This window comes from Doryrhamphus excisus, linkage group LG3 (assembly GCF_037039965.1).
Source record: "Doryrhamphus excisus strain RoL-2023G ecotype Guam linkage group LG3, RoL_Dexc_Guam_v1.1, whole genome shotgun sequence".
Taxonomy (NCBI): Eukaryota; Metazoa; Chordata; class Actinopteri; order Syngnathiformes; family Syngnathidae; genus Doryrhamphus; species Doryrhamphus excisus.
In genome coordinates, this window is record NC_136359.1 from 12,974,273 (window position 1) to 12,988,166 (window position 13,894).

The 13,894-nt window shown below is 40.7% G+C and overlaps 1 protein-coding gene across 3 annotated transcripts; it reads left to right on the forward strand.

The window, feature by feature from the left end:
- Window positions 1-109: 109 nt before the first annotated feature.
- Window positions 110-13,755, forward strand: prkg1l (protein kinase cGMP-dependent 1, like). 3 transcript variants are annotated; one of them, XM_058070813.2, is made up of 20 exons: window positions 110-270; window positions 516-723; window positions 839-959; window positions 1,536-1,702; window positions 1,968-2,081; window positions 4,825-4,930; window positions 6,646-6,709; window positions 6,822-6,899; window positions 7,003-7,097; window positions 7,192-7,257; window positions 7,326-7,403; window positions 7,475-7,574; window positions 7,651-7,790; window positions 10,342-10,431; window positions 10,572-10,713; window positions 10,802-10,965; window positions 11,511-11,633; window positions 11,746-11,808; window positions 13,158-13,224; window positions 13,319-13,755. In XM_058070813.2, the coding sequence occupies exons 1-20, from the start codon at window positions 247-249 to the stop codon at window positions 13,403-13,405; spliced, it is 2,097 nt and encodes a 698-aa protein (XP_057926796.2). In that variant the 5' UTR covers window positions 110-246; the 3' UTR covers window positions 13,406-13,755. The 3 variants fall into 3 exon arrangements, with proteins under 3 accessions (XP_057926796.2, XP_057926798.2, XP_057926799.2); XM_058070815.2 differs by having other exon boundaries at window positions 516-708; XM_058070816.2 differs by having other exon boundaries at window positions 111-270; window positions 511-723.
- The last annotated feature ends 139 nt before the right edge of the window (window positions 13,756-13,894 follow it).

Below are 13,894 nucleotides of genomic sequence, written 5' to 3' on the forward strand. Positions count from 1 at the left end.
AGTATCCTAGCATAGCATGCTATTTATTTACAATAACTAGCGTCACTACTTCAGATGTGATCACTTCACACACTGTGTCAACCACATATAGGTCATCATTATACTGTATACCCAGCCTGCTTTCTGGTCATGTGACTGACTGCCGTTTGAGTCCAGCCCCCCGAACTGAGAAAGAGAGGAAAGGAGAGGAGAGAAGAGGAGGGAGCATCCCTCACTTCACTTGCAGAGGACGTCCGCACCTGTCGAATGGACTGTTTGCTTTGGAGGCTGGTAAATACTTGCTTTATATCAATGTAGCCATTGTGTCTGTCTACTGCATCCATCTATCAATTTGCATGTTTACTACATAATTTACCGCCATCTGTTTGTTTGTTTGGTTGTTAGCAGAATTATGTAAAAACTAGTTCACCTATTTCCACAAACTGTGATGGTGTACCACATAAATGAGTGACATATCAATTGTAATGAATAGCATTGAAACACTGTGTATACATCATGTGTGTTATGAAGTACAGGTCATGGGGACGCTTCGAGACCTTCAGTTTGCCTTGCAGCTAAAGATTGAGGAGCTCCGCCAGAGGGACACCCTAATAGATGAGCTCGAGCTGGAGTTGGACACCAAGGATGAACTCATTCGCAGACTCCAGGAAGAATTGGATCGCTATAGAGCTTCTGTGGTCCTGCCAGGTCCTTCTGCAGCCGGCGCCGGTACACATCATGCTGGTTGGGATGATATACTGTATCCTTTTTATTTAAGACTACAAGGGGTAATCACTGTGTGTATGTACATATATATATATTAAAGTATATATACCTGTATATATTTTATATCTTGCAGCCTGTTGTGCTCAAGGTGATGATGACTTGCGGGGAGCCAACAGGAAGACAATAATTTCTGAGTCCTTCACTCTGGATTCTGCGACCACCTTTCCCCCGAAAATCTGTGACAAAAGCCAGGAGTAAGAGCACATGATGTTCCTTCTGCGATATTCATTCTCAGGAAAAAAAACAACATTGACCTCATGGTACCTTAAAGGGTGCAAGGGCTTGTCATTGTAACATAGCAATACCTTTTTGGTCTTGTAATAAGTACAGTGCAGCTTCATAGGATGAAGCCCTGGAAGTCCACCTTTTGTATTCTGTGAATCTAAATCAGAGAAAAGTGATAGGAATGTTAGTCGTACGTTCCAGGGTCCAACTGTCAGATTAAAACTGTTATCAAGAATACACATAAGGACTAAACGACCATTATGTTTCTACATTTACATTCTATTCTTCTTTTATGACAATTTTGACATACTATATTCAGGACTCTTCTTTGATGGCATCATGTTTGAAATCTGCCTGTATGACCGTCCATCTATTTTGAGTGGAAAAATGTTTTTCTTAATTTTTCTCAAGCTGCCGGGCCTGCCTCACTACGGTGTACGGTCTAGTTTTTGATCAAGAGAAATGGTCTCTTCTTGTACCCCTATTTCTGACTGTGAGTGTCTGCACAATCATACATAAATCAAATCCCCCTTTTATGCTTTCAGATGTCAGGAGTTGATCCAGGCTGCATTTTTGAAGAGTGAATTGTTGAAAAACCTTGACGAAGATGAAACGAGAGCCGTCACAGCTTGTATGTACCCCACCGTCGTCCATCATGGCTGCTGTGTGATACAGGAGGGAAGCAGCGGCTCTCAAGCTTATGTTTTAGAGGGTAAGTTATTCTTGTCGAGCAACAGCGTTCATCAGGAAATCTGCTCTGTGTTTTGAGAGTGCAAATGATTAGTAACCATATCAGGCTTTGTCCTTAGGAATCCTAATGTTTATGATGTAATGGCTGTTCCCCTATTCTCTCATTATGCTCACCGCACAGAGATTTTATGGTTGGGATGTGTCTGTTTTTATTAACGTTACACTAAAAGGAAATGTTATGCATGCTGCATATGCTTCCTGCCTAAACCAAGTTAATCCCATCACAGAAGGAAGGCTGGATGTGACAAAAGATGGACAGAAATTGCTCACAATTGAACCCGGGGAAGCATTTGGAGAGGTGGCGCTCCTGTACAACTGCATACAAGTCTACTCCGTCACAGGTACCACCACTTAATGTACTCTTACTCTACGTCAAGGCCAATATGACAGGTCAACAGCTGAGGTCTTTGTCAGTACCGATGTTTAGATTAGGTTTGGATGTGACTCATTTCTAGGCAAAGGGATTATCACAAGCAGAGGTCATACAGACACCAGCACGTCTCCCAAATGCTTTCCTCACATAGGTATGGAATGTAAAACACCTGCTTCCTGTAATGCGAAATGCAGCATTAAAATGACAACTCTATAGTATTGAATTTCATTCTACAGGTTATTTGGTAAAAGATGTCATTCATTCATTTAATCCTTTTTTACCGCTTTTTCCTCACGAGGGTCGCGGCGGTGCTGGAGCCTATCCCACATTCGCCAGCCAATCACAGGGCACATATAGACAAACAACCATTCACACTCACATTCATACCTATGGACAATTTGGAGTCGCCAATTAACCTAGCATGTTTTTTGGAATGTGGGAGGAAACCGGAGTACCCGGAGAAAACCCACGCATGTACGGGGAGAACATGTAAACTCCACACAGAGATGGCCGAGGGTGGAATTGAACCCTGGTCCTCCTACCTGTGAGGTCTGCGCGCTAACCACTCGTCCGCCGTACCGCCCCCCTTCTAAGTCATTTCTAACAAAAAAAAGAGAGGCTGGGGTTCAGCTGAAATTGAAAACTAACTTGGTTTGCCCTTTATATACACTGCACAATTCCCTTTGTTACATGCTCTTTTCCAATTTCATCATCTTCTTCATGAGTTGATATTATGTGATCTCGGCTGATGGAATATGATGTCACCTTCTGTAAGATCACATGAATATATAAGATGTTAGTAACATGCAATACATCCAATAAAACTTGTGATGAAAAAGATAATGCTAAGAGTTGTTGACACTGTGAAACTACTACAGGAGAAAGACGATCTCTTATTTCTATTCGGCAGCATACATGGAGACTTTAGATGCCCATCAATATGGAGTGTTAATTTAACAATCTGTTTATTATTGCCGACGGGGTGAAATGTCTAATCATCTGTTTAATGTGCTGTTTAAAATGCTTGAAACAACTTGCAGTATAATGTATCACTAGTGCAAACGACAACCATAATGATAATCATAATATTCTCTATTGTCAGGCTGCAACTAGTCTGTACAGCAGGAGTTGCAAACTCGCGGGCCGCGGGCCGCATTTGGCAGCGATAGATGAGAAGGGAAAAAGTCGGATTTACAGAAAGTGTGTGAGAATTATTTAAACAAAAATAGGCAGGTGCCTAAATTTGGGCACCCCAAAAGAAAAATAACATCAATATTTAGTAAATTCTTCTTTTGCAAAAATAAATGCTTCTTATAGCTTCCAATGAGGGTCTAGATCAGGAGTCTCAAACTCGCGGCCCGCGGGCTGCATTTGGCCCAAGGGCCGCGAGTTTGAGACCCCTAGAGACCCCTAGAGACGCTAGTTTGAGGCCCCCACCTTGATACCAAAGTTTAATGTTGAAATGACAGCTTAAAGCTGTGTGCACACCGGACACAATTAACATGATTTTGCCCCGCCCATACTGTTACTCTACTCTGTTACCCCACCTTGTTTTGCTTTGGATTAGCAATGAAGCTAAAGGCTTATGACGCTGGGTACAAATAAATGCAGGAAATGATTTGGAATAAAACGGAAAATACACGTCAAGATAAAGCATCTCATCAAACATGTTGTTAAAGTTATGATGCTGCTCCCAGATGGAACTGAGTACGATGCTAACTTGCTAATTGGGTAAAATTATTAAGTTTCATTAATGTTCATGTTAAAGGTTAAATAACTGTTAATACTGTACATTTGAATCTGAAAAAAATAATTTCTCTACCAACTGTATGTGGTTTCTTACGTTTTTCTTATTTGCTGTTTTATTATTATTTTATTTATTTATTACTGATTGATTGATTTATTGTCTTTATTCTTAATTTCTTTATTTTTTTAAATCTTATTTTGTAAAATAAAAATTAAGATATTTGAGAACAGTGGAATGTTTTATCAGATATTTTGGTGTGGAAAACCGGAACTGAGTAGTACTGAAAAAGTGTAGGGTATAGCAGAAGCAAAAGCATTTTTTAATAGATTTTTTTTACAGTTTTTAAAAAATGGGTTTCGTTTTTTTTTTTAAAACCTGATGCGGCCCGGCTTCACCCAGAACCTAGCTCCGGTGGCCCCCAGGTAAATTGAGTTTGAGACCCCTGCTGTAAAGGCTCTCCCAAAATGCTGCTGCCCAAGTGCTGACGAGAACTATTAGTAGAGCATGCTCCTTGTCAAACCTATATAGAGTACACATTCAAATCCTTACACCCTCAATCTGCAATTCGATAAAAGCGGATACAGTGGAAACATTTTCCATATTTAGGAACTGATATATTTCTTAATAATTCTGTTTGTAATGGTGTAGTAAACCATCAGGTTGCTGTCATCTATCAGATGGTGGATGTAATTAGACAGTGGACTTCTAATGTCCCACTTGCAGGAACCAATCATCGTGTATCATTATTAATTCAAACATCGTCTTCCCAGCTAAATTATAAAAGAAAAGGTTTAATTATAGTTAGGGAAATAAGACAAGATAAAAAAAGTAATTCTCTATAAATAATGTCCTTAATGAATAATAAGTCCTCAGATCTTCCTGCAGATTCTAATCTACTTCCTCCACAAAATATTCTCTTTGGAGAAAGTTGACTGTTTCATCCTGTCCTGTTTTTGCTCTTCAGCTCAGCTGGACAGCAAGATTTGGGTTATTGATCGCAAGTGTTACCAGACTCTGCTCATGCAACGTGGACACGACAGCCTCGCTTGGACATCTGAGCTGTTACGCAGGTGAATGTCAGTAAAAGGCACGGTTTTTACCCCCGAAGTAATACATGTCAAACTCAAGGCCCAGGGGCCAAATCTAGCTCACTGCAATTTCATCTGGCTTGCGGAAATGTTTGGAAAATAGCATTGAGTTGTCCCACCTCACAGACCTTGTGTAATTCCGCTGGGAGAAGCTCCTGTTCAGTATGCTGCAATTGAGTTGGACACCCCTTCCCGAGCTCCTTACCAAGCCCAAATCGTGATTGAAATGTCACTTTTATAGACCGGCTTTTAACACGGGTAAACCTGGGTATTGCTTTTATGGTTTTATTCGTGTCATTATTTTAGTGCATTGTTTTTACATTTCCATTGTACAATTTATTATTAGCCGTGTAGTTTTATTGGCTGCTGGAGTATGTTGGGCAGTTAACTGTTGGAAATATTATATTATATTAATACATTTGACCTTGACCTTGTTAAATGGTCGAGTCTTGCCGTCACATGTTATGACCTAAATGGCATGATACTACGTGGCTACATGTTAGCATTAAGTCACATACATAATTGAATGGGAATGTTAAAGTTCAACCGTTTTTTTTAAATAGCCAGACAGCCAATCAGGAGCAGCGGTGAAGAGCTGGAGTGAGGGCCTCTGAAAACAGAGACAACATAAAGAGGCGGAAAAAGCAAGGAGGCAGAAAGTTGTGTTTTGTCTCCAGCGTCACAATTACATCGGCATCTGTTATCAAAGTGTGATTTCTTGTTTTATAAACAGGGGCCCATTTAGTCATTTGGGGGCCCAATGCAAACCTAGCCATTGGGGCCCTCTGCAGTATGTGATTTGGACCACTTTTTTCATTAATTCATTCATTTTCTACCGCTTATCCTCATGAGGGTTGCAGCGGTGCTGGAGCCTATCCCAGCTGTCATTGGGCGAGAGGTGGGGTACACCCTGGACTGGTGGCCAGCCAATCACAGGGCACATATAGACAAACAACCATTCACACTCACATTCATACCTATGGACAATTTGGAGTCGCCAATTAACCTAGCATGTTTTTGGAATGTGGGAGGAAAACGGAGTACCCGGAGAAATGCACGGAGAGAACATGCGAACTCCACACAGATATGGCAGAGAGTGGAATTGAACTAGGGTGTCTTAGCTGTGAGGCCTGTGCGCAAACCATTTGTCCGCCTTGCAGCAGCACTTTTTTCCTGCTTTGGAAATCATCTACTAACCACAGTGAATATGAGAAAACTATCCTATTTCTTGAGCTAGATAAAGTCCTTAAAAAGGGGGATCATTATTACCTAACAAGTGAATCATCTCAACACTTATACTGTAATTGATAAGAACATTAAACAACCTTCCATATAGTTTGGCACCTTAATACTGACAATAATATGACATTGGTGAGCTCCATTGCTGCAAAAATCTAAATGTCTAGTCTCCGATGAATGCATCCATCCCCTTAAGGAGTCTACATAGTACGTTGGTGTTGGTACATTGGTAGTACTGTTGGAATATCCTAGTCCAAAATGTTTGATTAACTGGTGTGAATGTGAGTTTAAATTACTATATGTGTCCTGCGACTGACTGGTGACCAGTCCGGGTTGAACCCAAAGTCAACTGCAATAGGCTCAAGCCTTCTCACTGCTCCTAAATGGTAAAAGTGGTTGGTTGTTTTTTCATTGTTGTTGTTTACAGTGACTAAATGAAACATTGCTTGTTTTTGTAGTGTTCCCTCCCTGTTGTCCTTACCCAAAGATGTCATCATGAAGATGTGTGATCTCATGGAGGAGGTACAGATTCAGCATAAGATCTACATCATCTGTGATCATCACTCCATTATTTTTCTTATTCCCTCCTGTTTTGCCTGATTGTTTCCCAGCCTGTCTTTATGTCTCTCCACAGGCTCACTACACAGAAGGTGACTACATCATTCGACAAGGGGCCTCGGGGGACACCTTTTATATCATTAACAAAGGCCAGGTAAAGTCGGGCCAAATGTCAGCAAAGCTTTACAAATGTCTCTGGAATGGTGACGATTGAATGTGTCACCCTTGTTCATTGCGAGTCTGTCTTGATTGGGTAGGTAAAAGTCACAGAAAAGAAGCCAGGAGATGAAGAGCAAATAGTCCTATCCAGACTGTCAGAGAGGCGGTGGTTTGGAGAAGAAGCTTTGTGGGGGTGAGGAAAGAAATGAATGTGGTATTTATTCATTTGTTAGTGTCACATGCTATTTCTACTATTCAATTGAATAAAATGTCTTTTTCGTCTTCAGAGAGGATGTAAGGACTGTGAATGTGATTGCGGCCAGCGATGTTGCATGCCTGCTCATTGACAGAGAGTAAGCCACTTGATGTGCTTTGGGAAAATATTTTGTCAAGTGTCTGCTAATATATATCTGTCTTCCAGGACCTTCAGAGACATCATTGATGGAATAGTGTTGGACACTAGTCATGCGATGCAACAAAACATGGGCTGCAAGGACGAGTGAGAAGAATGATGTCTGTGTTCTCCATCCGAACAAAGCTGCAACTCACTATGTTGTCTCATGTGAGCAGGTCGGAGATCAAGGATCCTGCCTCCCTCTCATCTTCCACCTTAGCTGATTTTCAGATAATCGGCACTCTACGAACAGGAGAGTTTGGTCACATAGACCTGGTGAGCTTCCATCTTGATGCATGCTGCATTTTCAAAAAATGATGCAATGTCATCGATTAATCGGTGCCTCTTCCAGGTGCAGGTGAAGAGTAACGTCAAGTGTCTTTATGCCATGAGGATCCTCAAGAAGACGATGATTATCCATAACGGACTGAGAGAGCGTGTCCTGAAAGAACGAAACATCCTAATGGATTCTCGTTGTCCATTCCTAGTCAGGTCTCCATCCTTCTACTTGGGATTGTTTTGATTTCAGTGCGTGTTAATCATCAATAGAAAGTGCAGCCCAAGCATACTAACATGAGGTACACCTGCAGAATGTCATGTAATCCAACAAAAGAATGAACATATTCAGCAGTATTATATTGTAGTTGTAATTACAGTAACAAAGAGTAACAAAGAGAGATGAAACTCAGACCTGGGGGCCAAATGTGGCCTTCGCTGTAATGTCATCCAGCCTGTGGACCTGTTTGGAGGTGGTCCACCTCAGCAACCTTATCAAACAAAATGCTTATAGCGATCTGCGACAGTGATTCCTCCGGCAGTTTAATTTTAAAAGATATTACGAAAGATACATAATATTATTGCACATAAACCGTTCTTATCCACCCATCCATTTTTTGTACAGCTTATCTTCACTAGGGTCGCAGGTATGCTGGAGCCTATCCCAGCCGTCTTCGGGCGAGAGGCAGGTTACACCCAGGGCACATATACATAGACAAACAACCATTCACACTCACATTCATACCTATGGACAATTTGGAGCTTTTGCCGAGACATTGAGTGAATGAGGTTGTCGATGACCAATAACTCATTTTGAAACAAACAACCATGCCAAAACAACCATAGTCGTATATTTGCAGACTATCGTAGTACTAGTCAACATCTTCAATCAGGAATGAACAAACACACCATAACTTTTAAAAAACAAAGTATGTCCACATAAAAACACATTCAGCAGCTGACATGCGCATTTCATCCCAACCTGAAAATTCAACCACAGGAATGCATTATATTGGTATGTTCCAATCCCGGCACACCGTGTGTTGGGAACCGGGATTAAAGATGTGTAGGCTGCTTACTGACCTAGTCATCAATGCTAATCTGACCATGAATTATCGGAAAATGTCCTATCATGTTCACAACTTCACACATCTGTATGTGCGCTGATGATGTACTGTATAGGAGTATTGATCTCAATACAGTAAACCTCGGATATATCGGATTCAATTGTTCCCACTGGTTTTGTCCGATATAAGCGAAATCCGTTATATGCGTATACCGGAAAATGTCCGTTTTACGCATATATCGGATTTATATTCGTTATAAAAAGGCACTTCCTTGACTATGTTTCCAATGTACCTGGACTGGGCAATGAAAAGAGACGTAAGGTAATGAGAATTTAACTTTATTGGACTCTGAGCATAACAAATTGTTAATTAAGCTAGGCCCTGTTACGCCCGTCAGGCCTACGTTATTTCCAGTAGTGAGGTTAAGATCTCATTCACTGCTGTGCTAGTATTATTGACGTCACTCACTTTTATATTCGTCCTAAATCTGGAGCCAGGAGAAAGACACGATGCGGCCATCCGATATATGCGAGGGAAATTGGAATGGGACTGGTGATTTTGTCCGAAATAGGTGAAATCAGTTATAAAAAATCTGATATATGCAATGAATTTTTATTGGAAATGCATTACAGAAAAATCGGTTCTTTTTTATCTGTCCGTTGTGAGCGAATTGCCGATATATCCGAGTCCGATATATCCGAGGTTTACTGTATAAGATTTTTCCATGAGAAAACATCTTGGACTTTGGGGATAACGTTAGTTTAAAACTTAGGTTACCAAGTCCACCAGTGAACACCGATAACTGTGGGAAGAAATCAGCGTACTCACACAAAAAAAACATGCAATCACTGAGACTGGTCCAAAACCATCACTGAAGATCACTGTTTCATTTAAGTCTTTAACCCTTTATTAACAACATTGGCTTCCCCAGTTGCTTCTTTTACCACGAGGATAGAACTTATTGTTGATGTAGACTTCCTGTACATCCATATTCATACTTTGCAATGAGTTCGTTTTTTAATTCAATAATTTTACTCACGGTCTAGTGGTTAGCGTGCAGACCTCACAGCTAGGAGACCTGAGTTCAATTCCACAGCCATCTCTGTGTGGAGTTTGCATGTTCTCCCCGTGCATGCGTGGGTTTTCTCCGGGTACTCCGGTTTCCTCCCACATTCCAAAAACATGCTAGGTTAATTGGCGACTCCAAATTGTCCATAGGTATGAATGTGAGTGTGAATGGTTGTTTGTCTGTGTGTGCCCTGTGATTGGCTGGCGACCAGTCCAGGGTGTGCCCCGCCTCTCGCCCGAAGACAGCTGGGATAGGCTCCAGCACCCCCGCGACCCTCGTGAGGAAAAAGCGGTAGAAAATGAATGAATGAATGAATTTTACTCTCCTTTTTTTTAATCAAATTGCTGGCACTCGCAATCTTTTTTGGCCCCATGGTGGGGTATTTACGTACACAGTACACAGTAAAAAAATTTACAGACTGACTCTGCAAGGTTAGTATAATTCCTAAAACAATACCTCGAAACATGAATACTGCATCAAAGTTGTATTGGATTATATATATAATACCAGTGTACCTGATGTTGTTTCTGTGTACTGTAGTCCTATCACTGAATTTCTTTTCTGAATGAATGAATTTCTTTTTTGTGTAAATGCAGCTCATCTAAAAAAAATGTCCCATTGTTAATTCAAGGTTGCATAAAACCTTTAGAGATGCTGAGTGCCTCTATATGCTGACCGAGGCTTGTCTCCATGGTGATCTTTACAGCCTGCTCAAAGACAAGTACGTACTTTCGAATTGACAGTAATTAAGACCTTCACCGATACATGAAACACCTGAGCGAGATTTTGCCCCTGAAAGCTGTTGCACACTGACGCTTTCTCTTTGTGTTTTCTGCATTTGTACTGATTCACATACCTCAGAGGATTTCTGGACGAGAGCAGCACCAAGTTCTACACCGCTTGCGTCACACAGGCCTTGACCTTTCTTCACAGTCGAAATGTCGTCTATAGAGATGTCAAGCCTGAAAATGTTGTCGTGGATGAGCGTGGTTATGCCAAACTGGTAAAAGGACAAAATAATTCCCCTCACATTTTGTCTCAAAATATTCATTTTCATGAATTTCCTGATTCTTGTTTTGAACCTACTTTAGATTGGCTCCAGAAGTTTGAAGAAGGTAGAAGTGGGGAAGAAGACATACACCTTCTGTGGTACTCCAGGCTACATTGCCCCTGAAGTCATCTTAAACAAAGGCCACAGTGTATCAGCAGACTTCTGGTCTTTGGGAGTTTTTGTGTTTGAACTACTGACTGGTGGGTGAGTTTCACACCTTGTTTCATCTCACACAGTTTTAAACACAGTGGATCTTCGAAGTCTTGACACAGTTTTTAACTGATATTATTATAAGCAACTGAGGTGCTATCAATGGAACAACCTCCTTATAGTAAAAAATAATGTATTAGCAGTACTTCCATCCATTTTCCTCCGCTTATCCGAGTCCGGGTCACGGGGACCGCTGTCCCAGTAGGGAAGCCCAGACTTCCCGGTCCCCGGCCACTTGTTCCAGTTCTACCGGGTGGACACCAAGGCGTTCCCAGGCCAGCTGTGAGACCTAATGCCTCCAGTGTGTCCTCGGTCTGCCCTGGGGCCTTCTCCTGGCTGGGCATGCTCGGAACACCTCACCACCTCTCATCTGGGAGGCACTAGTCGGGACTAGATACCTGAGCCACCTCAACCAGCGGGTCTAGACACCATTTTCTATAGTCACCCAACAGCATTGACATGTAGACAACACTCAACTGTACTTCATATGACAAATAGAAAGAGGAATGTATTTGGACTTTGTAGATTTGTGTCTCCAGGCTTCCGTTCAGTGGCGTTGACCCATTGAGGATTCTCAGCGAGACCGTGCGTGGCATTGATCACATCGACTTCCCAAAAGCAATCAGCAAGAGTGCCTCCATTCTAATAAAGAAGCTGTGCAGGTGTTACAAAATATGTCCTCCCTCAAACACCAAAGATGCTCAGTGACATCTCGAATGACACATTCTGATGCTGTACTTATTTTTTATGTCCTCTTTCTGCTCTGTTGCCAAGGCGAAATCCCTCAGAGAGACTCGGCAGTCAGAGAAACGGGGCCAAGGACATTCAGAAGCACAAGTAAGACTGCAGGTTTATTACACTGTCAGAGCTTGGGATAGAAAATAGTACATTAACATTCCAAGACTCATGGAGGTTACTGTCAAACGCATAGGACAATGAAATCCTAACATCTAAGGAATTAAGAACGGGGAAATACTCTGATACTATATACTTCCCATACTGATCGCAGCAGGTGAATCATTTAGACGTGCAATGCAAAAAGCGTGCAGGCCACCCCGTAAATGCATCAATTAACACTAGGGCTGATATCAGCATAAAATATGTATTATATATCACTTACAACATTGGGTATGTTGCTGCTGTGCTTTGTAACATAAGCTGGCCAGAAATATTTCAGTATTGAACAAAGCAAAACTTGTTCTCAATCAGAAATCACTCCACACTCTTTAACTATAAAAGCAATCTTCACTCGCTAAATGTACTGCAAAAAAAATCAGTAAGGATAATTCACAATGGCGCCGACAGAGAATATACTAACTCCTTATTTCTAAAATCACAAATACTTAACTATAAACTGATATAGTTCATTTTCAAACAGCTAAAATAATGCATAAGGCTAAAAACAACCAATTACCTAAAAATGTCATCCAATACTTCTCTACAAGAGAGGAGAAATATGATCTCAGGGAAGAACTAAATTTGAAAAACTTATATGCTAGGACTACATTAAAAAGCCATAACATTTCAGTATGTGGAATCAAACTATGGAATGGATTGAGTAAGGACCTCAAACAATGCACAACAATGAGCCAATTCAAGAAACAATACAAGCAGTTGATGTTTGCTAAATACAAGGATGAAGAGTGCTATATATATTACTATATGGACAGTTACTATGGTACCCACTATTATATGGTGCATTATTAAAAAAAACAAAAGCAAAAAAACCTTAAACTGTATTATGGAAAGCAGGAAGTGAACAAATGTAACAGTTACTGATTGTAAAAATACCAGATGGAGGGGTAGGCTTTAATAAGCTTTGCTTCTTCCTACTCCTTTTGGACATGTGGAGCTGTGAACTGATTATGGGATGCACTCAATTGTAATCTGATGCATGTTCAAATGAAATAAAACCATTCCCATAATATACTTTTTAGTAAGTGACCGTATTGTTGAAGTGAGCCATAGCAATGTTTCCACCAAGCAGGGTGTTTTGGTTGTGTGCACTGCACTGTGATTGGGTTAGTGTTTCCATCACGGCAGACCATCAGCATGGTCTTATAGCAAACCAGAATAGACATACAGTATATTAAATTGCATCAAACAGATGTCTTCTTCAAAGAACCACATTTGAGGGAATATAGTGTTCTTGAATAGCAATAAATAAGTGTTCTGTTTTTCATTAGATGGTTTGAAGGATTCAACTGGGATGGACTAAGTAGAGGAACGCTAAATCCACCACTCATCCCCAAAGTAAGCATCAGGGTTTTTACGCTTGTCAGTTTGAAGATACGTATTAGGCAATCTATGCTTTTCCTCACTGATTTTCTGTTGCTTTGTCTTTAAGGTTAAACACGTCTTAAACAGCAGCAGTACTTGTGGTCATTACACCGGAGATGCAGCGGAGCTGAGCACAACATGGGAGGATTTCTGATGGATAAACATCACAGACAAGGCTATTTTTAGGGTTCATTATCAAGAATAATTCACTGCCACCACTCCCACTGCCAGGAAAAGGTTATTATTACATTTTATATTATCAGCAGATACTGTATAATTAAACACATCCCTTGAGCGGAGGTGTTTTTTTAAATTAAAAAATATGCCAATTTGTGTCATTACATTTGGATGCAATAAACAGCTCTATCACAAGGTGAATGGGATTTAATTGATCATATTCAGCAACAAGGACTAAAGACATCAAGGTTGCATATTAGCAAATCCAGGAATTACTTAATTTTTATTCCTAGGTAAAATGACGCTGTATGAGTCTCAATTATTGTTTTAAAGGATGCCAATTAAATAGAAGTGAGGTCAATTTCGTGGACATTTAGAGCTAACAGATTGCCAGTGTAGATGAAGCTAATTAGCGTAAACAGAAAGTGATGGATTGTGATGTCACAATAAACTCGGGTACGATTAA

Bases quoted from the DNA above. Each gene is read 5' to 3' on its own strand.
- prkg1l (XM_058070813.2), top strand. From the start codon at position 247: ATGGACTGTTTGCTTTGGAGGCTG. The intron at 7,098-7,191 runs GTGAGGAAAGAA...TTTCGTCTTCAG, and splicing joins GGAGAAGAAGCTTTGTGGGG to AGAGGATGTAAGGACTGTGA. The intron at 7,575-7,650 runs GTGAGCTTCCAT...TGCCTCTTCCAG, and splicing joins AGTTTGGTCACATAGACCTG to GTGCAGGTGAAGAGTAACGT.